Below are 27,251 nucleotides of genomic sequence, written 5' to 3'. Positions count from 1 at the left end.
CACAGGAGAAGCCCATGGAGCTCCCGGCTCCGGCGGTGGCGCCTGTAGGGGCGGCAGCCGCGCAGGTTGATGACGCGAGCGGGGGCGCGGTCGGCGCGGGCTGATGACGTAAGGGCTCGGGGCAGCATGGCGTCCGTGTCGCTGAGCGAGGCGGAGAAGGTGTACATCGTGCACGGCGTCCAGGTAGCTGCCGCGGCGGCGCGGGCGGCGGCCCCCGGTGCCCCTGGCCCTGCGGGTGGCGCCGGCCCTCGGTTCGCCCGGGCGGATGGGCGGGTCTGGGTTTCCCTTCTGGTTCAACAGCCTTAAGCCGGCGACGCGGGATGTTGAGAAGCGGGCGGCGAACGTCCATGGAGGGCTGAATGCATACTTGCCGCCTTCGGGTCTGCAAGGTGCCGAGCCCGGCGGGGAGCCGGAGGCCAAGCCCCGAGGCTTTCGCGAGGGAGCGCCGCTCCGGCCGCCTCGCCCGCCGGCGCGAGTGGCTCTCCTGCGGGCGTGGGCTTCGGGTCCGCTTTCCTCCCCTAGCGGACGGGAGTCACGGGGAGGAAGAAGGCACCGGAGGCGAAAGCGCTTTCAAAATATAAGTCGACCTACAGATAAAGGGGAAGGTGTTTGAAAAGCGGCTGCCCCGCCGGGAGCACAGTATTTGCAGTTTCCCAGGTGCCACTGGGGAGGTGAGATCCCTAGAGGCAGCTAGCACTACGCTGAGCTCCTCGGCGGTCGCCCTGCCGTCCCCGGTTTTGACCCCGCCGGAGCCAGAGCGGGAGAATGCTGGGCCCGGTCCTGAGCTGGCAGGGGAAGCCGAGCGTGCCCTTCTAGTCTGTAACCTCCCCGGATTAGAGCCGTCTCCCCAAATCCAAGCCAGAATCCTGTCTAGACCTAACCATTTTGTATTTTACTTTCCACTTTTGGTTCAGTGTGGTTCATTTCAGCTCTCCCGGCGTTCCTTTAACCTCAGTCTTTTGATTCCTTTATGATTTCAAAGATGAATATACAATAAAGGCGATGGAATATAAGGTATATATCAAGGGGATGCTATAGTTAGTGGGAGTCGAAAGAACTAAGGGATATTGGGGGCTGTAGCGCCCTGAAGCCTTCCCCAGGGAGATGGGATTGCTCTCCTAAATCCATGCTGAGTGTCCCTTCTGTGTATCTCCTGGACTCGGCATTTCATTCATTCCACCTAGAACTGAGCTAGACTGGAGGATAGGAAGTGGCCTGCCCTTATATAACACCCATGCCAGAAGGGAAAAAACAAATTACTGGTCAATTTGTGCATTTATATGTAAATTGTACCACGTGCCGTGAGGGAAAAAAGGACCTGCCTCGCCTGGGAAGTCAATCAGGGGAGGCTTCCTAAGGAAATAAATAGCATTTGAGCCGAGTTCTCAGCGCAGCCAAGAATTAAGTAAGCTTGAGCCTTCCGAAAGGAAAGGATGGTGAGTCCGATCACGGGAGGTAATTGGTGGAAGATCGGGTTGCAGAGGTGGCCAGAAGCTTGATCCTAGGGGTCTCAGAGGCTCCGCCACTGCCTCATCATGGATCTTGGAAGGTAATAATTCTCTTGTACGTATGATACCTTTAAGGCCTAGCCCAGTGTCCTGCACTTGATAGGTAGGTACTTGGTAACGTTGATGGAGTAAGGGAGTCCTTAAAAGGAGATGAGTTGGACAGAATTTTCAGTTTTTTTTAAATTAAACTTCTCTCTCACCAGTACCATGGACATATTAAGGCCACGATTGTGTCACAGAGCCATGCAGACTGAACTGACCGAGTAAACCTCTTCGTAAGGATTGTCAACATTTGCCACAAGTTTGGTCTGCTTATGGAGCAGCAAAGTGGAATTCTGTATTTATGGAGGAGCAAAACAGAATTTACACAGTTTGTTGTGCATGTATACTGTAGGTGAGCGAGCCCACCACAGATCTCACTGACTCAGCTCTGACATCACCTAAACGTTTGGCAGTTGGTTACTGAGTGCCAGCCGTGCGCCTTAAGCAACGCCCAGCAGGAATCCTGTTCTTGCCTCTGAAGACCTAATCGTTTTGTGTTTTCTTTTTTGCCTTGGGTCCTATTTGGTTAGTTTCAGCTTCTGGCATGCCTTGCCCTCGGCCTTTGATTCTGTTACTCTTCCCCCGGATATTTCATCTTGGTTTGGTGGTAGTTAGAAGCAGTTGAAAGTAACCTCAGAGTGTGTGTTGAGGATTCAGTTGATAGTTACGTTAACCAACAAGGTGGCTCAAGAAGGAAAGTCTATCTGTGAGAAGGCGGTGTTTCTCCAAGAATGCGAGGGCAGTTGGATCTTCAGGCCCTCCCTTGTTTGTCTCTGCTGTTTTTCATGCTTTTGCTGTGTTCTCTCTGTTTGACGGAAGCCCCACAAGTCTAAATTCAGGATGGATTCTGAAGATCTGGCTTGTAGCCTTACTCAAATTCATAAGAGCTTTTAGTAGGAGAAACTTACGCGGCAAAGTAGCTGCTCCCAGTGGTGGCCGGCCAGGAATAAATCCACCCCCACCCAGGACAGGGCCTCGTGTTTTATAGAGGGTTAATAGTAAAACCAGATGGTGGGTAGTCATGTAGACCCCCAGGGGAAAAAAAAAAGTATTTTGAAGGTAACATCAGGCAGTTATCACACTGTATACATTCTTTAACCTCCTTCCTGGGGGCATGACCTTTACCTTTGGGCAGCATTCCAGTTTTCTGGGTAGTCAAGCCAAGCCTGAGGCTACAAAGAGTTAAGAGCCCAACATTTCCCAGATGCCTTTGCTGCTAGAGCCATATTGCATCTCTGAGTTCCCTTACAGTCTTTGTACTGGCTTTCTGTTTCTCAGGCCTTGTGGTAGAAAGACTGGTTACCTCCCAGCTGCTGGGGTTACAGTTCCCTCTATAAGAAACCAACCTTTCTAGTTCAGTTCCAGACTCGTTGCTGGACAGAATCATTAGGCTCAGACATGGCCACTGCGGGACGAGGCACACTTGAGAGAGAGCGAGCAAGCAATTTGTGGACAGGAAGATGAATCATTTTAGGCTCTGGCAGAAAATGGAGTTTAATTCGGATAATTCAGGAGACTTTTATGACAATGTGGGTGTATTTCAGGGACCCAACAAGAGATGTTGAAGAGCCCAAAGACCAGTGACCATGGGACATAGCAAACACCTCTAGGTCAAAGGGGCCCAAGAAGGAAATAGTGTTACCAGATACCAGTGATAGCTGGGACCACGGAGGAAGAGCTGCCACAGCTCCGGGTAGATGCAAGCAGTCACAGTGTGGGCCCAGGTGTGTGTGGGGTGGGGTGGGGGCGGGGGGAGACTCTGTTTTCCTTTGATGACTTCCATTGGCCAAACTCAACCAGAAAGCAGCGAAGGGAGTCCAGGTGATGCAGTTTTGAGGGAGTCAACCTGGAGCACGGATTAGGACGGGAAGGATGGAGAATGGATCTGAGGAGGTGGGGCAGGGCAAATGGAAAGGTTGATAAATCAATATTTTAACATATGATTTGATTGATTTCTGTTAAGTCCCCTCTCAGCCTTTGGAGGCCGAGATGTCCCACTTTTTTGGGTACATATTATATCAGAGGCTCAGAGCAGGCCACGGCCGATGATTAGCCCCACCAAGAAGCATGCCTCTTGGGGTCCTGCCAAAGCCATTTCTTTGAATTTTTCTCGGCCGTTGAAAGAAAGTGTAGCTCAGCTGATAGTTTCAGTTTCTTTTCTGTGATCCAGCTTTAACTGGAAGCATTGTGGTTTTTTGGGGGGATGGGGGTTGCAGCACAGAAGAGGGAGAACAGGGCCTGATCTTCAGCTGTGAGACTGAGCAGTCAGAACTCAGCTGCTCAGGCGGCCATGCAGGGCACTGATTGATTCTGAGCCCTGTGCCATTTCTTACAGACCCATGGCACAAAAAGGCTGCGCCCGGGCACCCTGCACGGTGAAGGGAATCACGTCCTTTCAGAGGATGGTGGGGGGCTGCTCAGCAGGCTTGGATAGGGACACGTTTGTAATACCTTAATCAATAAAGGGGAAAAAATAAGATCAATATCTAGTTTTGCCCACTGTGTCTTGGGCCAGGGCCTGCAACGCTGGCCCAGTCAAAGTCCCTTTCCTAAGTGCATTGTATTCTAATAGGGGAGGCGTCCTAGTCTTGGTTCTCTAGCAAGGTCTGAGGTATTGGACAAGTCAAAGCAAGGTCATTCGGGGCACTATCACCTCAGGGGACCTCTGGAGTCTGAAACCTTCCCAAGTGTGTTGGATGAGTAGAGCTGGCTTGTCGGCTTCTATTAAGGAGAAACAGGACTGGGTGACCTGGGTAAAGCAGCTCTGGGCTGAGTCACATGTCCTTCCACTTGGTCACAAACAGGAGATTGTGGTGCCTCAACTCAATATCCTTATCTGACACCCCTCTTCAGGGTTTTGAGGATTCGGTGAGCGGATACCTTCCCCCAGAAGTAGGAGAAGGGAACTGCTGATGGACTGCCATGTGCTAGACCAGTGATAGCGAACCTCTTGAGCTCGGCGTGCCAGCATTTTGAAAAACCCTAACTTAACTCTGGTGCCGTGTCACATATAGAAATTTTTTGATATTTGCAACCATAGTAAAACAATGACTTATATTTTTGATATTTATTTTATATATTTAAATGCCATTTAACAAAGAAAAATCAACCAAAAAAATGAGTTCGCGGGTCACCTCTGACACGCGTGTCATAGGTTGGCCATCACTGTGCTAGACTGTGCTGAAAGGTCCCCGTAAATGATTTAGGGTTTTCAGATTCTCCTGTAACTCTGTAAGGTCAGGGTTAGTCCTGCTTTCTAGGTGAAGAGACAGGCTCAGAGCTCTTGAGGAACGTGCGCAAGGTCACAAAGCTGGTCTGTGACAGCAGAGAATTAAATACAGGTTGGAGGTGACTCCACACCACACCCGACCGGCAGGTCATGATCACATAGGTAGCCGCCTGAAAGGCCCCGGACCATCCCAGCACCCAGAAGCCCTGTGCCTGAAAAGGCGTGTTGTCCCTTGCTGAGAAGGACAGGGCTCCCCAAGGTGCGGCCCATCATTTGTTGACGTCTCTATTGGTTTTCACGTGAAGCCTCACTCCAGGGCAGCCCCTGTTCTCACGTGTTCCCACATGGATGCGTTCCCCTGCTCCCGAGGACGGCAGGTGAATAAAGATCGTGGTGGGGTGTCGGGCCATGAGCCAGGCCGCGCAGGTTTGGGTGATTTCCTGTCTGTTAGGAGGAAAACTGGACTTTTTTTTTTTTTTAAAAAGTTGCCCTAAGTGCAGTGACTCGTGGACTAGTTTGTTTGGTGTTTTTGGTTTGATCTATTCTTTTGAGTGCTTTTTTCTATGAAAATAAATTTGAGGTTGATGTAGCCTTTGAAAGGAAAATTGGTAGCTTTTTGTTTGCCTCTTGTCACTTGAACCTTTACCACTGAGCATTTCCCTGGGGCAGATGTGATTCGAAGGCTGCAAAGGCAAGATCTGGCCAGGCCCAAGTTTTTTACCACCACCAGCACCCCACTTCCCACCCCATCCTGGAACAAGTATGTGGGTTGTTACTACAAAGGGGTGTGGCTAGATCTCCCCAGAGTGAGTGGTGTTTTAAGGCAGTGGTTGGAAGCCCTCTAGGCTTGAGGTCTCCTTGCTTTCAGAGCCGTTATCACCATCATCAAGACCAACCGGTATAGCCAGCCAGTCCATCCTGTGAGGGAGGCCTGTGGGGTCCTGTTGCACCGTGAAGAGACCCTTTAGAGTGCAGGTGGTGGTGTGGAGTGGCGGTGAAGAGCTCTGGCTTGGAATTGAAGTGCTACTTACTGGCTGTGAGACCCCGGGCCAGCCATTTAGCATCTTTCAACCATTTTTCTGTTTGCATAATGGATTCAATGTGTTAACTGTGGAGTGTTTCTAGAGCATTATCTCATATATGGTAAATGCACATTAAATAGTAGTTACTATGGCCCTAGCCAGTTTGGCTCAGTGGATAGAGCGTCAGCCTGTGGACCGAAGGGTCCCGGGTTCAATTCTGGTCAAGAACACGTACCTTGGTTGTAGGTTCCTCCCCCGCCCAGGCCCTGGTCGGGGCTCCCACGAGAGGCAACCAATTGATGTGTTTCTCTCACATCGATGCTTCTCTCTGTCCTTCCCTCTCTCTTCCACGCTCTCTGAAAATCAATGGGAAAATCCTCGGGTGAGGATTAAAACAAAATAGTTACTATTAGTTTTTACAAATAATTGTGGCTATTTTGGTGTATAGATCTGTAGAATTAGAGAAGCACCTCTGAGGCCATTTACTTCCACGTCTTCTTTTGTAAATGAGGAAACTAGTCTATAGGGGGAGGGACTTGTCCTTCCTAGAGGTCAAGCAGCTAGTTAATGGCTGGACCAGGCCTGGAACCCGTGACTGATGCTCCTGTGATTGCTCACACTGGTCCAGGCCTGCCGCCTGTGAAGGATCCCTTGTGAGTGATGTTTCTGGGCCAGGTTTTCGCTTTCCTAGCCCGGCACATCGTGGGGATGTGGCAAACGGGAGTCAGAGATTGACCTAGAAAGCTTTGTGTTCGGTGGCGGGTGGTGAAGAGACAGTTACATAGTTTTGAGTTCTTCCCAGAGGCTCATTCTCCCAGACTTGAAATCCTGTTACTTTTTAAGTCCACTTCTCCCCAGACTAAGATACCGATTGCCTTCAGCGAGGGGACTGTAGGAAGTGGAAGGGCTTGCAGGAGTTGAGAGAGTAAAAAAAACAACCTGAAACACACGTGACCGATGGAAGTAGTTGGTTCTGTGTGGTGGGAGCACGCAGTGTTTTACCTGTTTATATTTTAATTGCTCAAGATAAAAAAAAGTCACGTGCAGTTAGCCAGGTACAGTGGGGCCTTGACTTATGAGTTTAATTCGTTCCGTGATGGAGCTCGTAACTCAAATTATTTGTATGTCAAATCAAAAAGTGAACGGAGTGAGACACGTGATGCTGGGCTGATGTTGTGGCGTTCACTGTGACATTCGCTGCGCCAACTAGCAGTGGGGTATCTGAAGCTGGCTCGTAACCCGAATTTTAGCTCACAACTCAAAGCAAAAAATCGGCCGAGAGACGGCTCGTATCTCGAAAAACTCGTGAGTCGGGACACTCGTAAGTCAAGGCCCCACTGTAGTTTAAAGATAAGCTTCTGACAGCACGCTTCAGGACTGTATTTGTTAGTGTTTGGAGGAGCATTAACCTCTTTGAGAATCTGATTCTAAAGATTCCTTCTCTGGGAAAAAAAAATAAACTGCTTTCAGTGTTTACAAAGGAGGAAGATCTCTATGAGCTGACAGGGAATGATTTCCTGCATTTGAAAAGTGTTAACCCTAGCTGGTTTGCTCAGTGGATAGAGCGTCTGCCTATGGTCTGAAGGGTCCCGGGTTCGATTCTGGTCAAAGGCATATGCACGGGTTGTGGGCTCGATCCCCAGTAGGGGGTGTGCAGGAGGCAGCTGATCAGTGATTCTCTCTCGTCATTGATGTTTCTATCTCCTTCTCCCTTCCTCTCAAATCAATAAAAATATATTTTAAAAATAAATAAAATGTTAAAAAGAAAAAAAGTATCAGTAGTAGGCCACCCTATGTAAGAAGGGGATATTTAGAATATTCATGTATCAGCTCATTTGTGCAAAGGAAACACAGAAAAGATGGCCTGGGAACAAAAGAGATTGGTTACCTGCCTGGTGTGGTGGGAAAGGGAGGAATGGGATGTGCCAGGAGTGACATTTCTCTGAGCACACCTTTTCTGATGGCTTTGACTCCCAGAGCCATGGTGATAGTCCACATACCCAAAAAGTAAATAAGTAATTAAAAGTAACCAGGATGTGGGGGACCCAGACTGGAACACAGACTGCTACAAATGAGTAACAGGGCTGCATGGAAGGATGGGGGAAGACAATTGGAAAACAGTGTTTTGAGAAAAAGAACTCTGTATAATACTGTTCTCTGTTAGAACATTTGTTTCTCACAGGGGTATGGGTTAGCAGTTCTGAAACTATGTGTATACTAAGATTTAACAAATACCTAAATGCAGGGGTCCTCAAACTACGGCCCGCGGGCCACATGCTGCCCGCCGAAAACATTTATCCGCGTTTTTGCTGCCGCTGTGTGCATAGGAATTTGTTCATAGTTTTTTTTTTAAACTATAGTCCGACCCTCCAACGGTCTGAGGGACAGTGAACTGGCCCCCTGTTTAAAAAGTTTGAGGACCCCTGCCTAAATGCATTGTAGATCATGAAAGCCAGGTTTCTCCCTGTCTGAGAGAGAAGTTACATCTAGGACAGGAGGAAGGTTAGAAACAATTATCAGTGTGAGAACGTGGCTTTTTAATAGATATGTGGATAGACAGAAATAACTACAGGTGTGTGTGTTTGTGTGGGCATGGGTTAGTGTACATACATATGTTTTCTAGCTCTGTCTGCTGGGAAGCTCTAGAAGCAGTGATACCCCTGCAGCAACGAACCGACTTAGCACTCAGATCCTGGTTTTTCTCCAATAAAAGTAACCAGCACTCCTTGGAGAAAGGGCTGATTCCGGGGCAGGGGCAGGGAAAATACAAGAGCCTGGGACGTCTTATGTTGTTGGAAAATAAAGAAGTGCTCAAAAAAGATTGGAGGCATGTTGAAAGAACGCAGGAACCCACCCAAAGGAGCTCCCAGGGGGCAAATCTGGAGCTACAAGATGAATAATGAAAGTATTGGATTATAGCTATAAAAGACATCTGTGAGCTAACACTGACAAAGTAAGTGATTGAAGAAGTAAAGAAGATAAGGGACAAGCACTACCTGGCCCACTCTGAAACCCATCTTCAGCATCAGGGTTGGCAGGCTTGGCCGATTCACTAAGAAAGGAAGATGTACTGCACATTTCTCCAGGGCCACGGTTCTCAACCTGTGGGTCGCGACCCCTTTGGGGGTCGAACAACCCTTTCACAGGGGTTGCCTAAGACCATTGGAAAACACATATGTCTATATACATAAAAGCCTAAGTGACCGTTATGACTGGTCAACCAAACAACTGGTCGACCAATTGCTATTACGTGTACTGACCACCAGGGGGCAGACGCTTAATGCAGGAGCTGCCCCCTGGTGGTCAGTGTGCTCCCACAGCCAACCTCCTGTGGTCCCTCCTGCTGGCCAGCCAACCTGCAGTCCCTCCCCCAAGACTGGGCAAGACAGCCCTGATCAACCCTGATCTCTGGCCAAGCCAAGGGACCCCACCCGTGCACAAATTCGTGCACCTGGCCTCCAGTAATTACATATTGTTTTTGTGATTAATCACTATGCTTTAATTATGTTCAATTTGTAACAATGAAAATACATCCTGCATGTCAGATATTTACATTACGATTCATAACAGTAGCAGCATTACAGTTATGAAGTAGCAATGAAAATAATTTTATGGTTGGGGGACACCACAACATGAGGAACTGTATTAAAGGGTCGCTGCATTAGGAAGGTTGAGAACCACTGCTCTAGGGGAATGAAAAGGGGTGAATTGCCTCAGCAGTCTGTTGTTGGTTTGGGATCACAGCCTGCGGATTGTGGTTGTTGCACGTAGGAAGACCTCCGCGTGGATGGCCGTGGATGTGAGGACTACCGATGTGTCGAAGTGGAAACCGACGTGGTGTCCAACACCAGTGGGTCTGCCAGGGTCCAGCTGGTGAGTGCTGTGGCCACGGTCCACCCATGCCTCGCTGGAGGAATGGGGAGGACCTACGGGACCAGCCGCAGGCCCCTCCAGGCTTTTGCCACACAGATTTTAGGGGAAAATCCAGGACCCAAGCCACACTCTGGGCGGGGGGCTCTCTAGATCTGAAGGACTCCTCATCTTCTCAAAGGGTCACTTTCCAACCCCAGCACTGCTCTTATGAGAGTCCCAGGGGTGTACGTCTGGGAGAGGAGGGAGGTGGTCGGGTGCCTGGCTGCCTGCCCAGAGTGAGGGCCCTTCTTGCATATGTCTGCAGGGTCACACGGACATCCTGGTGGGAGTGAAAGCGGAGATGGGGACGCCGAAGCTGGAGAAGCCAAATGAAGGTTACTTGGAGTTCTTTGTTGACTGGTCAGTACTATGCAGATGTTTTTTTAAAGAAAAACAGTTTGAAAGATGAAGATTCAGAGGATGAACCTCTGTTTCCCTGTTAATCCACTTTTATTTGGTCTTGAATTGTCATTCATCCAGCCAGCAGGTATTTACTGAGTTCCTCTTAGGTGCCAGGCCCTGGGATATTGGAAGGAGACGTTGGGTCAAGTTCTGCCCTTGCCCTGGCCACCTGGCCCTCGCTGGGCTTCATTTTCCCTGTCTGAAAGGAGGGTGTCTGCCAGGCTGCCCAGCTTGTGGTGGTTATGAGAGTCACATGAGATGATGGGTGATTTGAAAAATATCAAACGCAGATGATAAGGATCATTTGGTCTAAAATGCCCTGTTTCCCTCTCTGCTCTAGCTTTCCAGAAAACTTCTCATGACTTGCTTGGCAGAGCAAGGACTAGGGCCAGCCAAGCAGCCTGACAGGCCGAGGTTGTGGCAGCGAGACAGGCAGTGGGTGCTGGGAAGAGCAGACTCCGCAGTCTCTGCAGCCGTCAGCCAGCCTGATGCTGGCTTCTTCTCACTGTGTGACCTCAGGCTGGTTACTCAGTCTCTCTGTGCCTATGTTTCTTAATCCAAAAAATGGGGGTGATAATACTGTTGTGATGATAAGGAAATGAGATCATGAAGATAGAGCACCTAGGATGACCACTGGCTCCCAGTGGGCTTTCCATAAGTGACATTTCTCTCCCTCTGGTGACCTCCTTCTTCTAGGGGTTGGGGCGTTTTATCGGGTTGCTGACCCAGTCTCGTCTTCTGTCTGTAACCTCACTTCTAGTGAGGTGATGACACAGGCCTTCTTGGGTGGGTATGGCTATTGGCTCATGTTAGGTGCAGGTATATATTACTGACACTGTGTTGGGTCCCCAAGACGACCCCACATTTAGAGACTTGCTGGAAGGACTAGCATATAATTGTACTCACGACTAAGATTTATGACAGCAACAGAATGCAGCAACATGTGTGCCCAAGATGATTCTGAAAGAAAATCCATTAGAGACTCAGCACCCAAGATAGTTTTGGCTGCGGGTCATGTAAGCACCCGCTGCTTAACATACACCACAATACCAGGCTCCTAGAAAGCAAGCAAGTGTTGAGCGTGAACCATATTTTTGCAGAAACAGTCTACACCAGTGGACACAGATTCCTGGGAACACTGTGAGCCAGAACGCTTTTCTGCGCAGGTGCTAACCCCCATTTGTATAGGAAGTTATAGTCTTCCCGTCTTCACGTCCAAACAGAAGTCCACCTCTCACAAACTGTTCATGAGGAACATGAGTTCAGAGCGGGTGCGTGATCTTCCTGGGGGTCACTTGCCTGGTTCTGTCCGACTCTGAGTCTTTGCTCTTTCTACTTCATGCAGCCTGTGGAGCCCGGCTTCGGAGGGGTGTTGTGCTTAGAAGTCCCAGAACTTCCATGGTGGCTCTGTGTCTGAAGGTGACTTAACATTTGCCTGCTGCCTTCGTCCCTTTCTTGTCCCAGCTTTAAAGGGAGGGTGGCTCTAGGTTGAGAGAAGCCTTTGAGCTGCCTTTCCCAAGACCTGGCTTCTAGGACTGAGCGTCTGTCTTGGCTGAGTGGCTGCCTGCTGGCCTCTTTCCCCCTTTGTAAATCTCAGGAGAACCCCAACAGGCCTAGAAGCTCCAGTTCCCAATCTCTGGATCTCTTTCTCAAGATTGATAGTCTCAGGTGGCACACTGTAGATCTTTAAGAGGCTCCGTTAGTGCGATCAGCCCGGCAGGTAGAAGTACCATGAGAGATTCATAAAACCCGTTTTCCTACGGAGAAGGGAGAGATTACCAAGCGCCACTGGCTGCACTTCTCTCAGAACCTATTTGGGTCTGCAGGGAGCAACTCTAAATTGCATAACAGACAAATCCCTTCATTCTGATCCAGGAAATAGTGCCCAGAAATAGGGGTGCTGTCCTCCTCTTCCCCAGGCCCCGGGGATGGGGCCTCTGCCGGAGGCTCAAGGCTGAAACTGAATTCTTATCCAGCGGGAAGGGTCCTTTCCTGCCCGGCTGAGCCCAGTTTGACAAGTACTTACCAGCTGCTTCCAGGTTTTAATTATTAAGTTCCCAGAACCAGAGGGGTCTCGGAAGACGAAGTGCTTTTCTGCTAACTCATTCCACTTCAGTTTGTGTACTTGGAATGCAGGCACCTGGGGTAGAGGACACTTCCTCCCACCGCTGCTCTGACCCTGATCGCATGACAGTGGAGCAAGAGCTGGGTTGCAAGCTCTGCGCCAGGGAAGCCTGGCAGCACTCTCACTGGACCCGGAGCCGACCAGACCTTCTCATTTCCTGCTCAGGTCTTTGTTAGATGTCGCCTGAAAATAGGCCATTTTAAATAAGAACTTGGAGACTTTAGGAAAAGATGGTTTCCATCTAAAGCCTAGAGAAAGGTACGAATTGAATGAACTGTCACTCTGGGTTACCATTAGGTGGCAATCCATCAAGCCGCTTCTCAGCTGTCCGACCACCCTGTTGATAGGGGCTGGTTTAGCCTCTCAGAGAGTGTTCAGTGTTTAATGATTGAGGAGCTCACGTTTCATTCATAGGCATTTCAGTATTCCAGGCACTTGTCACTTGCCTTTGGGACTTACTTTTCAGGGTGATCACTTGTGCTTTACACTAGTGTTGAACCACAAGTTTTGTGCCCTGAATTGGTGGGTGGACCCACTTGATCTATTCCTTACCTGCTTAGTGCTGCCCAAAGGGGACACTGTTCTTGGCTGAAGGGCCAGATGTGGGGCCAGGCAGAGCAGAACCTGCAGAAGCCATTCGAGGCTAGCTGTACTTTGAAATTGATGAGATAACTCTCCCAGGGACTTCAAACAAGGGTTTAGGTGACAAGCTCCGAATGTGCTGCTATGCCCAACCCATTTACTGGGACGCTTCGGTAGGCTCAGAGATGAGCACGTGAGTCAGAGGCTCAGGACCTGCCTGGGAGTTAGATGACTGTGGAGGTGTCCTGAGTCAGCCTTGGCCCGGTACCCACTAAATCACCCGGCTGCCACAGGCCGGGCCGGGCCTGGCTGTCAGCCTCCACATTCACAGGCGAGGTCAGTTGTGAGGGAAGCAACAATAGGCCTAGTGTCTGAGTCCCATTGCAGGTAGCTGTGGCCTTGATCTCAGCCTACCCCACTTAAACCAGGAGAGAAGTGCTGAGCAGAGGAGCGGAGTAGAGGTGATGAGTCAGGAGGGGTGGAGAACTGGGAGGGGCAGCGTTCCCAAGATTTTTATTAGTTTATCCAGCTCAGTAAGCGATTTCCCAACAGCCCTGGAGGGCTGGTTCTTTATGAAGGATCTGAATTGGTTTGGGTAACTATAAAAATAAAAGTACTTGGTTTTATGCTAAAAAAAACCAAACACCTTAGTGTATACTCTCCCCCTGAAAGAATGTATTATGATGCCTATGAGCAGGGGGCTAGGATTGCCAGCCTGTGTTGCTCTCTCTTTAAACTTTGTACTTGATAGAGAAGCTTTTTGTTTAGGACTCCAGCATTTGTGCCCTAGTAGTAGTTCCCAAGACCAGAGTACCCATTCATTACTTTGAGGCATAAGGCAGGCCGAAGGGAGGCTAACCTGACCGATGTTAGGCCACAAGCCAGACGTGCCAAGTAGCACATTCAGGGAGAGTCCAGTGAAGCCCAGCAGACAAGGCCAGGCTGCCTGGGTGTAGAATCTTAGCTCCCCAGTCACTGGGTGTGTGACCTTGGGCGAATTACACAACCTTTCTGTGACTCGGTTTTATTGCCTCTAAAATGGGGTCAATAACAGTGCCAACCTCTAGGCTTGTGAGAATTCAATGCGTTAATACATCTAAAGTGCTCAGAATGCTGTCTAGCACGTGGTGAACATTCCAAAAAAGTTGTTAAGTTTCCTTCCTTGTAAAGCGAGAGCATCTGACCATCTGAGGCCACAACCCACCTGCAAGATTTTTGTTTCACTAATGGAGGCTTTTATTAAAGATGACAGGGCCTGAGAGTTTGCCAGTCACCATCACTCCCTGTTAATTATACATGTGGCTCTTTGTTCAGATGCTTGTAGGCGTTTGGTTTGTGGTCCTCTGGAGATGGCCTCTAAGGCTTTGCCAGGTCTGCGTTTCTGACCCGCTCTATCAGAAAGGGTCCTTGTGCTGTGGGCGCCCCTAGTGGTGAGGAGGGACCCTCATTTTTCTGCTGCATCTCTTCTCTTCATCCTTTGTCAGAATATAGGGTCTCTGGCCCTTCTCATTGTACCCAAAGCACTACACCCCATCCCCACCCTGAGCAGTTTCCTTCTCCCCAGCCTCTTCCCCAGAATCACTCCATGGCCAGGGCACCATCCAGATGCAGGAGCTTCCTAAGGTCTCTTCCGCCTCGAAGCTTTCTTTTCTGCCTGTCTACCAGCTATGCTGAAAGGATATGTTTAAGAAAAGGAAAAAAAAACCCCACAAAACCAACACTTTAAAAATGGGAAAAATTTCACTTTAAATTAGCCCAGTGCCAAAAAAACCCACAATGGGGCATGGTTTTGTAGGTGGATTCATTTAGCCAGTTGGACCTGGAAGTTCTGTAAACCACCCCTCAGGGCCGTGGAGGAGTCACTGCCTCCTCCCTGGGTAACCAGTCATACCCAGGAGGATATGACCCACTGTAATCAGGGAAAGGAAACCATTTGAAGTGTAAGCATCTCGGACTGGATTTGTCTACACAGAGATCTATGTAGATGTGTTTTAAACACTTAAAAGATGGGACTCAATATTGATTGCTTAGTGTTTGAATTAGGAACAGATTGTGTTTTGCTGGCTGTGCAAAATAAACTTGGTCCCTGGTGACTTGATTATTTCGCCACAAATGAGCTTTTTTTCATGGCTCAGTGCCTGAGTCCAGCAGAGGCAGGGAGAGACCAGCGAGGTTGCTATGGCAGCAGTGAAGTTTCTCAGGGATTTTAAATTGGGGTTCTGCGGGCTGGTAGTGGTCAGGGAGGACTGTCTGATTAGAGAGGCAGAGTTTTATACAACAGCACACACTGGTCATTTTAGGGTTCATTTTTATGCCTATATTAGAATGGAGTAGACAGAGGGGACATTACACACATACACACACGCACACACGCACACACACACATGCACACGCACGCACCCACACCCTGCCTGCCTGTGGCCTGACCAATTTGTACTTATCTTTAGGTTTGAGGTCTCCTCTAACCCTCAACACTGATTGAGGCCCTCCCTGACCCGCACTCCTGCTGCTTGCTCCCTCCCCTATCAATGAAACTGCCCCCAGACTTCATTGGAATTCCGACTTCGGGTGGCCTTCTCCTTGCGCGGTCTCTGGGTCTGCAGTGCCTGGCATCTGGCTGGGTGCCTTCCAGTGGAGGTGTGGATGCACAGACGGGCCGGGGAACACGGGTCGCACGAGATTTTGTGGAAACCAGACTGAAACAACTGCCCCCCCCCCCCCCCGGGGCCCTACTCATTAAGTGAAGTGGTCACTGGAATGTTTACTTACCTCACTGATGTATTAAGGGTTTGTTTTCATTAAGCCAAAACCCTCCACAGTTTCCTGTTAAACACTTGTCTAGTGCTTAGGGTGGCAAATGTCAATGTGTCTTCATTCTTTGTTGATTTTTTTTGAAGGGATAAACTTTATTAATCTAACTCAAACACTGGAGGCTAAAATTATAGCAACCTGTGTTGAGGTAATTGGGTGCAAAATTCAAGAGGCCTGAATGAGAAAGATTTTCTCTTTGAAAAATAGCAAATAAAGTAAAAGAGATAACCTAATATTTAATCTGCCAGCTGTCTGTCTGTCTTATTTCATCTCCTGTTCAGTACAGTGATAACCTAGAGCTCATGACATAGCTCTGGCATACTATCTTACGTATCTTCTGAAAGATTCCAGCTCTAGCCAGTGTTACTCAATGGTTAGAGTGTCAGCCTGCGAACCAAAGAGTTGAGGGTTGGATTCTCGGTCTAGGGCACGTGCTTGGGTTACAGGTTCGATCCCTGGCCTGGTTAGGATGCATGTGGGAGGCAACCAATTGCTGTGTCTCTCTCATATCAATATTTCTCTCCCCCCGCCCCCCCACCCTTTCCACTCTTTCTAAAAAACAATGGAAAAAAATATTCTCGGGTGAGGATTAACACACAAAACAGAAAAGAAATTCCAGGAAGGTTATTGTACTTGACGTTGTGGCTTTTGTTTTGAGAATACATCGTGCATGCTAAAGCTGTGAAAACTAGGGATGGTGTATATAATGTAACCCCTCTGTAAGCCAGACTGTTTGATTCTCTGGGCTTCCGGCTTCCTCGGCCTGCCCGAGAAGGTATTTGTTATACTTTCAAGATAAGAGAGTTAATTATTACTGGCCGAGGTTCAAAACTTTGCCATTGCTCTCTTGTTTCCCTTGGATAAAGATGTCTTCTGTTAGAAGTCAGGGGGAACTCCCATCACGCACACTGACAAGTCCAGGGCCGGGTGCTGGTCTGGCTCAGTGTGTGTGTCTGTCCGGAGGCTGGAATAGTGGCAGATGCCATCCCTTCCTCATTTCAGTGACTCTCCATCATTCCGTAGGGCAACTGGAGTAAAGCTTTGGCCCTTTGCTCTTTGCGTTTGAAAAGACTCACCAGCTCTTCTGTTCCCTTCTGCGCAGCTCAGCCAATGCTACCCCTGAATTTGAAGGTCGGGGAGGTGATGAACTTGGCACAGAGATTGCCAACACCCTCTACCGGATATTCAGCAACAAGAGCAGCGTGGACCTGCAGTCCCTCTGCATTAGTCCTCGGGAGCACTGCTGGGTTCTCTACGTGGACGTGCTGGTAAGGATCCTGTTGCTGTGCCAGCTGGAGACCAGTTGGCCTACTTTCCTCCCAGTGCTTTTTCCCTCTCCAAGTGGGTACTTCCGACTCCCAGGGTGAGATTAGTTAGGGGAAGATGAGTCTCCTGTAATAGTTCCTTTAAAAAAAATTAAATGTTACACGTATAGTAATATATGTAAAGTAGCCTACACATGATGCCGTCCTACAATAAAGTTACAAGCAGTCATATCATGGTAGCACCTAAAATTATCCACAGAGATCGTCAGGGAAGAAAAAGTAAGAGATGCTCTCTAGATGGTGCCAGACAGGGTCGAGGGGCAGAATTTAGACCAGCTGGCACATTCTGCATGGAATGATGTGCTGTTTACATGCATTTTCATGTAACCCTTACAAATGTTTTGCAAGTGGGCACGATTCTTTTCCCCATGTACAAGTGAGGGAACTAAGACACAGAGAGGTAAAGTAACTAGCCCAAGAGGTCTCAGCTTGAGGATAGTGGTACTAGGCCTCCAAGCCAGGGGTTGGGCCCAAAGGTGCCGGTGTCTGCTCTTGACCTCATTGACCCATCTTCCCTTGGAAACACCCCGTAGCCCACCTGCTCTGAGGCCCTTGCTTCCCAGGTGCAGCCCCTGAGACCTTGCCTCCTCCCTCCTCCCTCCTCCATACTCAGCTCCTGCAGGAGTCTTTCTAGCCACCCCTCATTTCCTTCCTGGTGTTCTCCCTCCAGATACTCTGCTGCCCAGTTTTTGGCAGTTGGCAGTAACTTCTCTTAGAGCTATAATTCGTTTAATTTTGCCAGTTGCTTGTTCATGTACAGACTCTTGATGGGTCTATTTTGTTTTTATTAAATGTCATGAACCTTGAGATGAGTGACCGCATCTTCCACGTCAGCTTGAGGACACAAGGCTAGGCTATTGACCAAACAGGTACTTGAATGAACCTGAGGGCACAGCAGATCTTGTGGATCTGATCTTGTGGGCGACCTTCTGAGGAGGAACAGCCTGCTGTCTCCAGTGCTGGCCCCGTGTGAAACAGGGCAGGGCTTTCTGGGCACTTGTAATTCGATGACGGCTGGAACATGGCTGAAAGATAATTAATAGTGGACCAGCAGGTTAGCGCTGTTCTGGATGCTGGTGCTAATGGGTAAAAGTAATACAATTACAAGTCCATTTGCTTTTACTCGTTTCCAATAAGATGTGCCCCGTAGTGTGATTCCTCCCACCATACAGGTGCTTTTCCAGGTCCTGGTTTTGAGGAGGCGGGAACCGGCCGCTGGCCGTCCTACGGATAAGAGGCAGGCTTCAGAGCTGCCCAGGGAGGTGGACTTCGCAGTTGCACCCTGTGTCTATCCTCCACCCCCCCAAATAGTCTTCATAAATGCACTTAGCTAACACCTACTGTGTGCTAGGCACACTTCTAAGGGCTGTACCAATACTAACTCACTCAACCTTTATAACAGCTCTGTGAGGTAGCTGGGATTTTTACCCTCCGAGGCACAGAGAGGTTGAGTGCTGCCCATGGTCATGCAGCCACCTGGGGAGGACAGGAGTCAGATGCAGACATTCTGATGCAGAGTCTTGCTACAGCTCTTTGCTGTGTAGCAGTCAACTCTGAGCCAGAGTGGGGAAGAGTTAGTCCAGCTGCTAGACCAATGAGCTGAGTCACTAGCCAGGTGGTCACATAAACTGGGGGGTCATATTTTAATAAGCAGTAATTATACAGGAAAGGTGGGTCTCCAGGTGAAGTTTGCTCAGAAAGCTTCAGGTGGGAATCAAAGACTTGCACTGGGCATGGTGGAAGGCCCAGGCACAGGGCCTCCCTGTCTCTCCCACATAATCTCCAGGCTGCTTCTGCCTGGCATCCCTTCTGCTGGACTCTGAGAGTAAAGGAATGAGCAAACCCGCAGGGTCTAGCCCTCGGGAGCTCACAGTTCAGAGGAGAGGAGACAGACTGAATAAAACCATGGGACTACACGACTTTCCTTCTACACGGGACTTCCTCTTCCTTCTTCCTTGCTGTAGCCCAGTTTATTCCATAAACTCGGGCCAAGGCATCTTTTAAATGAGGGCAGAAGGTGTCTCACCTACCACTTAAGAATGTGCTCTAGCCCTAGCTGGTTTGGCTCAGTGGATAGAGCGTTGGCCTATGGACTGAAAGGTCCCAGGTTCAATTCTGCTCAAGGGCACATGCCCGGGTTGGGTTGCAGGCTTGATCCCCAGTAGGGGGCATACAGGAGGCAGCCAATCAATGCTTCTCATCATTGATGTTTCTATCTCTCTCTTCCTCTCCCTTCCTCTCTGAAATCAGTAAAAAATACATATTAAAAATAAATAAAAGAGTGTTCTGTAAGCTTTCCTACTGCATGAGCTCACATTAGTGCAGTCAGCACTTTTGCTCATGGGCAAAAATGGTATGAAAAACCTTTGTTTTTATTATGTTAAATGTAAAGCATGGAGTGTTACCTGTTTGAGCGTCAGGTGAATGTTGATAATGACAGGCAGTAGGTAACCACACTAATGAATGTGAACCTGGTAGCAGGTGAGGCATCAGTGGTCATTGTTTTTAACTTGTTTGGAAGCCGGACATACGTTAGCAATGATGAGAGCAGCGTGTGTGGTGCGATTGGGAGCTCTTCAGGGCATCAGTGGTCACCATCCCTAGGAGCCAGTATCCTTTCATTGGATAATACTTAAGTAAGATGTGACACTTGCTTTTCTTCCCCGCTCACCCTGTCTCCCCTAGCTGCTGGAATGTGGTGGAAATTTGTTTGATGCCATCTCCATTGCTGTAAAGGCGGCTCTGTTCAATACAAGGTGAGTCTTCCGAGAAACATCCCCGGGGCCGGTGCAAAACCCAGGCGGATACTGAGGAAATTTCTACTGCAGCTCATAGGTGAAGATAACGAGGGGTTAGCATTAACAATGATATGTAATGTCAAGCTCCAGAAAACAGAGATTTCATCAATTAAAACTAAATCTGTGCATCTATTTCTGTATTTTTTGTATTGTTATTTTCATAAGTAAGCATGTACCATGTAGAAAAGTATTAGAAAACTACAGAGAAGCAAAAAAATTGAAACCAACTACTGGCCCAGCTGATGTTGCTCAGTGGTTGTACATCGACCCATGAACCAAGAGGACGCTGGTTCGATTCCCAGTCAGGGCACATGCCTGGATTACAGGCTCGATCCCCAGTAGGGGGGCGTATAGGAGGCAGCCAATCATTGATGTTTCTCTCTCTCTCTCTCCTCTCTCCTCTCTTCCTCTCTCAAATCAATAAGAACATATTTTAAAAAAAGAAAGAAACCAACTCCAGATCAACTATCCAAATACTGTTACTGGACAAAGCTCGATGTGGGCAGTTTGTCCGTTTGGTCTGCTATCCCCCCAGCACCATGAACAGTGCCTGACACAGCAGGTGCTCACGGAGCCCTTCACTGGACACACGCATGTTCTAAAACAATAGTTCTCAACCTTCCTAATGCCGCAACCCTTTAATACAGTTCCTCATGTTGTGGTGATCCCCAACCATAAAATTATTTTCGTTGCTACTTCGTAACTGTAATGTTGCTACTGTTATGAATCATAATGTAAATATCTGATATGCAGGATGTATTTTTATTGTCACAAATTGAACATAATTAAAGCATAGTGATTAATCACAAAAACAATATGTAATTATATATGTGTTTTCCGATGGTCTTAGATGACCCCTGTGAAAGGATCGTTCAACCCCCAAAGGGGTCGCGACCCACAGGTTGAGAACCGCTGTTCTAAAAGCAGGGTAGCAACCTATTCTTTGGTTTTTGTTAAAAGCAGGTTCAGCTTCCCTGACAGGCTGCGTGCGTAGCAAGGGACGAGGCACTAAGCTTTTGGAGTTGACATTCCCACAGGCTGTTTGATTATGTAGCATTTCTCCCACTCAATGCACCAGGTTCTTTGAGGAAAGTTTGCAGCATTTGAAAATAAACATGTGGGCCCTAACTGGTTTGGCTCAGTGGATAGAGCGTCAGCCTATGGACTGAAGGGTCCCAGGTTCGATTCCGGTCAAGGGCATGTACCTTGGTTGCGGGCACATCCCCAGTAGGGGGTGTGCAAGAGGCAGCTGATCAATGTTTCTCTCTCATGGATGTTTCTAACTCTCTATCCCTCTCCCTTCTTCTCTGTAAAAAAATCAATAAAATATATTTAAAAAATAAAATAAAATAAACATGTGGGTGAGGTGTTCATTCCACAGAGGGCTTACATTATGGTAATGGGATTCTGGGGTATTAGGGAATGAGGATTCGAAGCTTCTAGGGAAATAGCCTATGGAAGTGATTGGATAAGTGAGCAGAGATATCTGAGAAATGTTCATTGCAGCTTTGTAGTGGTGAGAAATTGAAAGCAATGTCCCAACATGGGCATTAAAATCGACACAGAAACCTATGTACAGTTTTGTTAATATGGAAAAGCAGCCACTAAACACAGTCCTGTCATCCTGTTTTTGCTTTGTCTTGTTTTATTTTACTTTTGCTAATTCTTATATTTAATATGTCTGGAAATATCTATATGTCCCAAAATTGTCATTGTGACAACTTTCCAGTGCTCATATTATGGATGATTTAACATTTATCTCTGTTTTAGAGTTTTTCTTTGATGAATTTAGACTACCTGCATAATTTAAAACAAAACAAAAACAAAGTTAAATAAATTTAGGTCAGAAATTGTGGGGCCCTCATGCAGAGCTGTGCCGCTAACTCTCGGCCGAGACAGTCGAGGGTCTGGCACTGGTGGCCACTGTGGGGCTCGAGTAGCAGCTGCCAGCAGCAGCAGCCTGGCTTGGCTCCATTGGAGAAGAAAGGAAGCTGCCATCTGTTGCACCTCCAGCCTAAAAAATTACTCCCCATCTGCCAGCTGGTTTCCATGGGCACCAGGGCAAAAAGAGTAGAACCAGCCGAGGCTGTTGGGCGCGGGGGGAGGTGTCAGGCAGACTGTGAGCAGGATGGTAACCCCAGCTGCTCAGGCTGGGAGGACACCTGTCGTGGGCATAGCCACAGTCTCATCCTCAGAACAAGAAAGGAATGGGGACCCTACAAACACTGGACCCCCTGGCATGTGGAGAGACCTTTTGTACAGTCAGGGCCTTTAGAAGGGGAGAGGCCAGTCCCTCGATGGTATTCTTTAGCCCTTCGACTGAACCATGTGTGCCCACGCACTCACGTTTATTTTTTAACATAAAACTTCAAGCTGGAACCTCTTTTATGAAGTCTCTGATCAGGTATTTTGCCCATTTTTCAATTGGGTTGTCTGTCTCATATTTAGTAGGAATTCTTTATGGAACATGTCAGTTTATACATACACACATGCACATTTGCAGATGTTTTTTTCCACTCTACATTATCTTTTAATTTCTACTGGTAAATGATGTCTTTTGATGAACAAAGTTCATAATCTTAATATATATTATATGTACTAGTATGTGTATGTGTTTTAATTATAACATAGTTGAATCTATCATATTTTCCCTTTATGATAGGCACTTTGTGTCCTGTTTATGAAATCTTTGTCCACTCCAGGGTCATTAAAATGTTTGTAGTTTTTCTTCTGAAAGCATTATTGTTTTATCTTTCACCTTTACATCCGCAGTTCCTTTGGTGTGAGGTAGGGATCACAATTCATTCTGGACATGGGATTGGTCAAGCATTATTTTTTAAATAAACCTTCTTTCTCGCCCTAACTGGTTTGGCTCAGTGGATAGAGCGTTGGCCTGTGGACCGAAGGGTCCCAGGTTCAATCCCAGTGAAGGGCATGTACCTTGGTTGCGGGCACATGCCCAGTAGGAGGTGTGCAGGAGGCAGCTGATCAATGTTTCTCTCTCATTGATGTTTCTCTCTATCCCTCTCCCTTCCTCTCTGTAAAAAACCAATAAGATATATTTAAAAAACAAAACAAAAAACCTCCTTTCTCACTGCACTGCAGTGTCGCCTGTGTGCTTTTGACAGGAACGATGGGGAGTACAGGCCTAGCATGAGATTCAGGGATTCCAACTCCTGTTCTCAATCTCAAGAAAAATAAATTATCTTTCAGGAAGTGAGGATTTTAATTGTGCTTCTGCTTCCAGGATACCAAGAGTTCGTGTCCTGGAGGATGAAGAGGGGTCGAAGGACATTGAACTGTCTGATGACCCTTATGACTGCATCCGGCTAAGTGTGGAGAACGTCCCCTGCATCGTCACCCTGTGCAAAGTATGAGCTTCCCTCTGGGTCTTTTTCAACCCCCCCACCCGTTAAGGTTACTTAGTAAGTTGAAAAGTTATAGTTTCACAAACTCTAGAGGGAGCTTTGCCCCGAATCCAGTAGCTGGTTATAGTAGAGATCACTGCCATGAGCAGTCTTTCTTTTCTTCTTAATGAGAAGAGGTGGCGGAATGCTGGGAGCAAATGAGTGGGTTCAGAGAGCAGCCAGTTTGTTAAGCTCCTTCTATACCAGGCATTTCACCAAGACACCCTGTAGGCCTGTTTCCTTTCATTTTCTCTGTGTGGTCCAGGCTGGTTGACAGTAATAGGTGGTTGAAAGGCGAGTACTATCCTCTCTGGGGGCCCCAGTGTCCACATCTGCCAAATGAGGGGGTTGCAGCAGGTCCTGGTGTGGTTTCTACATGAGCACAGAGGCCTGTGAAGCCAACATCTGGCTGATGCTGATGTGCACAGAGGCCTGTATTGGCTGAGCTGTCCCTGATTCCACGCAGGATTCATTGTTTCAAAATAAGGCCAAATGATCAGTGGATAGAGCGTCGGCCTGCGGACTGAAAGGTCCCGGGTTCGATTCCAGTCAAGGGCATGTACCTGGGTTGCGGGCACATCCCCAGTGGGAGATGTGCAGGAGGCAGCTGATCGATGTTTCTCTCTCATCGATGTTTCTAACTTTCTATCTCTCTCCCTTCCTCTCTGTGAAAAATCAATAAAATATATTAAAAAAAAAAATTACAAAATAAGGCCAAATGGGTTGGGTTTAATTCCACAAAAATCACTTCATAAACCTGAGTGTGGTAAAGTGTTGGGACTGACTCAAGTCACCTGCACCAGACTCTTTTTTTAAAATATGTTTTTATTGATTTTATTTTTTTAAATATATTTTTATTGATTTCAGAGGAAGGGAGAGAGAGAGAGAGAAACATCAATGATGAGAGAGAATCATTGATCAGCTGCCTCCGTAGCCCGGGCATGTACCCTTGACCGGAGTTGAATCTGGGACCTTCAGTCCACAGGCCGACCTTCTGTCCACGGAACCAAACTGGCTAGGGCCTGACTCATTCTTGAGCGTGTCCCTTAGCATGTCCTCTCTTGCTCTCATCTTTGTCACAGGGAAACATCCATGTGGCCGCCCATGTGAATTTCTCCCTGTGCCCCGCTGTCAGAAACACTTGGTGGCCTCTGACTTGGATGGTCACTGAATTCTAGTTCTATCCCCCGCACCCCCATATTTCCATTTCATGCTTCTGCTACACGGCTCACACCGCGGCCGGCAATACGTTGGTTGAACATTGCTTCAGATATTTTTCACGTGATCAGAATCTAAAAATCTCTATCCTGAATGGGCAGTGCAGGCTCTTTGCTGGTCTGGGTGTACTTCCGGGAGTGGTCGGGCGGGGATCAGGGCTGTGTCACCCACGTGTGCTCTGCCGCCTGCCTGCAGATTGGCTATCGGCACGTGGTGGACGCGACTCTGCAGGAGGAGGCCTGCTCCTTGGCCAGCGTGCTGGTGTCCGTGACCAGCCAGGGCGTCGTGACGTGTATGAGGAAAGTGGGGAAGGGCAGCCTGGACCCAGAGAGCATCTTCGAGATGATGGAGGTGAGGTTCCGGTTCTGAGGCAGGTGCTGGGCCTGGCTGGGAGTGCCTGCTGCTTCCTGCCACCTCGGCAGCACCACCGGATTCTCCCATTTACACCCCTGACCCAGACTTGGAGCTTGGAGGACAGCTGGTGCGAGCTGGATGTCTGCTGACTTAGCCGGGCGGGTGGGGGGAGGTGGGGGGAGGTAAGGAACCCGCTGGTAACAGCTGCTTATCTTCCCCTCCCTGATCCCACGTTCACGTTTCTAAAGAAGAGTGTTGAACTGATAATGTGAACTTATGACTCCAAAATCCCAAGCTTTTGTGATTTGATGAGGGAATTGGAGGCAGCAAAGGTGGAGCGAGGGGCTGAAGGGTGGCCGTCTCCCCTTTCCTCCGGGTTTAGAACTGTTTCAAGGGGAGAGGGGTGGGAGTGGGGAAGTCCTCCTGGCAGCCTGAGGGGTGGATTGCTCCCTCGGGTCTCCTCCACCCTCTGCAGCACCATTAGGGCTCTTTCCAGCTGCTCTGTGCTCATTGGGTGACGTGTTTGTCTCCTCACTGGCCCAGAGCCACAGGGCCCTGGTCCTGCTCACCCTCCCAGTCCACCTCAACTTTTTACAAGTCTTTGAGGACTTTAACACTGACCGACTGACCTGCCAGGAACGCAGTTAGCCGGCGCAGGTGGTTTTTGTTCAAGCAGCCACTGGATCACATCATAACACGTGCCCATAGGTCATTTCTCAGGCAAGGTTGCCATGTAACGCTTCCTTCATTCCTAGAAACAGTGGCTTTTCACGGGAGACTCTGAGCCCTTGGTGTCTGTTTTCTCCTTTTATTATCTTACTTGAAAGCACAAATGGGCAGTGTATGTAGTGTCGGAGACACCAAAGACCCTATCCAGGTGTTGACTTTGGTCTCGTCTGAAGGGTTCTGCTTAGAGATCTGCTGGCAGGTACATTAGAAACTGCTTGTTAGGACGAGTCCTCCGCACAATCTTCTTCATCAGACACACTGCACGCCCTGGGGTCTCTGTGCCTTCTTACTCCAGGACCGTGGGACTTGGTGGGGACCACGTCCAGACTTGGTTGACAATTTCGCTGCTGTTGTGATGGCAGCAGGAATGCTGAGCGTGAGCTAATGGCCGAGGCAGCCTTTGCTGCTTGCTGCCTGGGGGGTGGTGTCTTTTTTTCTCTCTATTGGGATGGAGATTTTCTCAGAAGGAGCTATTATACTGTTGAGGTTTGGAGTTTGTTTTGTATTGATTAATTATTTAATTGCACAAAGGCCCGGAAGGCAGATGAAGTGTGTATGGGGCTGGAACCGCAGGCTGGCAGAGGGGCTTCTCCGGGTCAGCGTGCCTGCCTCACGCATGCTCTCTCCCCTCTTCGCCCCGCAGACCAGCAAGCGCGTGGGCAAGGTGCTGCACACCTCGCTGCACAGCATCCTGCACAAGGAGGAGAGCCTGGGGCCCAAGAGACAGAAGGTTGGATTCCTGGGGTGAGCTGCACATCAGCCCCCCACTCCGGAGCTGGTTTCCACTTTTTTTGTTTAAGTCGAAGTTTGTATATATTTTTCCTAATTATGAATTTAAAGCAGCATTTGTACGTGTAAAATTAAAGTTTATTTTCTGGTCTGGTTGGGTATGGCTGGGATTCTTTAGCGCCGAGTCAAACGCCTTTTGGTGACGCATGCAAGAGTCTGGCCCTTGCCTCCTCAGGTCCCAAGAAGTGCTCCCCGGGAGAGAGAGGGCTCTGGTCATGGCCTCCCCGAGGGGGCTCATTCGTCTCCTGGTGCAGGAGCTCAGAACAACGAACACACTGGAATAAGGGCCCCTGAGAAAAAATGGCTTGAAGGAAATGCTTATGATGTGCATTTTGTGAAATTTCCCCCCTCGCAGAGCCTTTAGTGTAAGAATCACACAAAAAGGTTCATTTGCTTGTGCGTTTGGTGCTCCCGGGGAGGAGAAGAGAGAGGCACTCTGCCCAGGTGTCCACTCAGGGCTTCTGCCTGGCTGGTGAGCCTCCGGAGGCCTGGGGAAGCCCAGTTCTTGCTTCCTGCCACCCCAACCTCCCCTTCCCCCCCCAACCCCCACCCCGCCCAGAGCAGGGTCTTGGTGGCCACTTTGGTCCTTAGCCAACCTTTCTTATCAGCCTCATTGCTCAGTGTTTTATAACCACTCCCGGGTGTTTTGTAAGATTTTCTTGTTTTGTCAGCATCAAGAAGGCTGCTTTAGAGATGTTGTCATTTGATTACCCAGCCTGCCTTCATACTCTGGGGTGGGAAGGCTGTCCTCCATGGCCCCAGCAGACTCCCGGGAAATCAAGTCTGTTTGAGGGCTGAGCAGCCTGTTTCTCTCCAGGGGGTCGGATCCTCCCAGTCAATCTTAAAGGACCAGGAGAGCAGCCATGGCATTCGCTCTGCATTTCAATTCGACAAGTAGGGTAAGGAGCTAGGCATGGATTGCTCAACGGGAAAAGCATGTGGGAGCCATGCAGGCTGCTCCAGGGGGCCTGGCATGGGCACCTCCTCTGCATGGCCAA

At 48.7% G+C, this 27,251-nt stretch overlaps 1 protein-coding gene across 2 annotated transcripts; it reads left to right on the top strand.

The window, feature by feature from the left end:
• The first annotated feature begins 95 nt into the window (after positions 1–95).
• Positions 96–26,344, top strand: EXOSC7 (exosome component 7). 2 transcript variants are annotated; one of them, XM_036333115.1, is made up of 8 exons: positions 96–183; positions 9,573–9,674; positions 9,979–10,073; positions 16,736–16,901; positions 19,644–19,714; positions 23,004–23,127; positions 24,577–24,732; positions 26,108–26,344. In XM_036333115.1, the coding sequence occupies exons 1-8, from the start codon at positions 127–129 to the stop codon at positions 26,210–26,212; spliced, it is 876 nt and encodes a 291-aa protein (XP_036189008.1). In that variant the 5' UTR covers positions 96–126; the 3' UTR covers positions 26,213–26,344. The 2 variants fall into 2 exon arrangements, with proteins under 2 accessions (XP_036189008.1, XP_036189009.1); XM_036333116.1 differs by lacking the exon at positions 24,577–24,732.
• Positions 26,345–27,251: the final 907 nt, after the last annotated feature.

The sequence above is a fragment of the Myotis myotis genome, unplaced genomic scaffold (genome assembly GCF_014108235.1).
Source record: "Myotis myotis isolate mMyoMyo1 unplaced genomic scaffold, mMyoMyo1.p scaffold_m19_p_13, whole genome shotgun sequence".
Classification (NCBI taxonomy): Eukaryota; Metazoa; Chordata; class Mammalia; order Chiroptera; family Vespertilionidae; genus Myotis; species Myotis myotis.
This window is presented reverse-complemented; position numbering and strand designations above follow the sequence as displayed.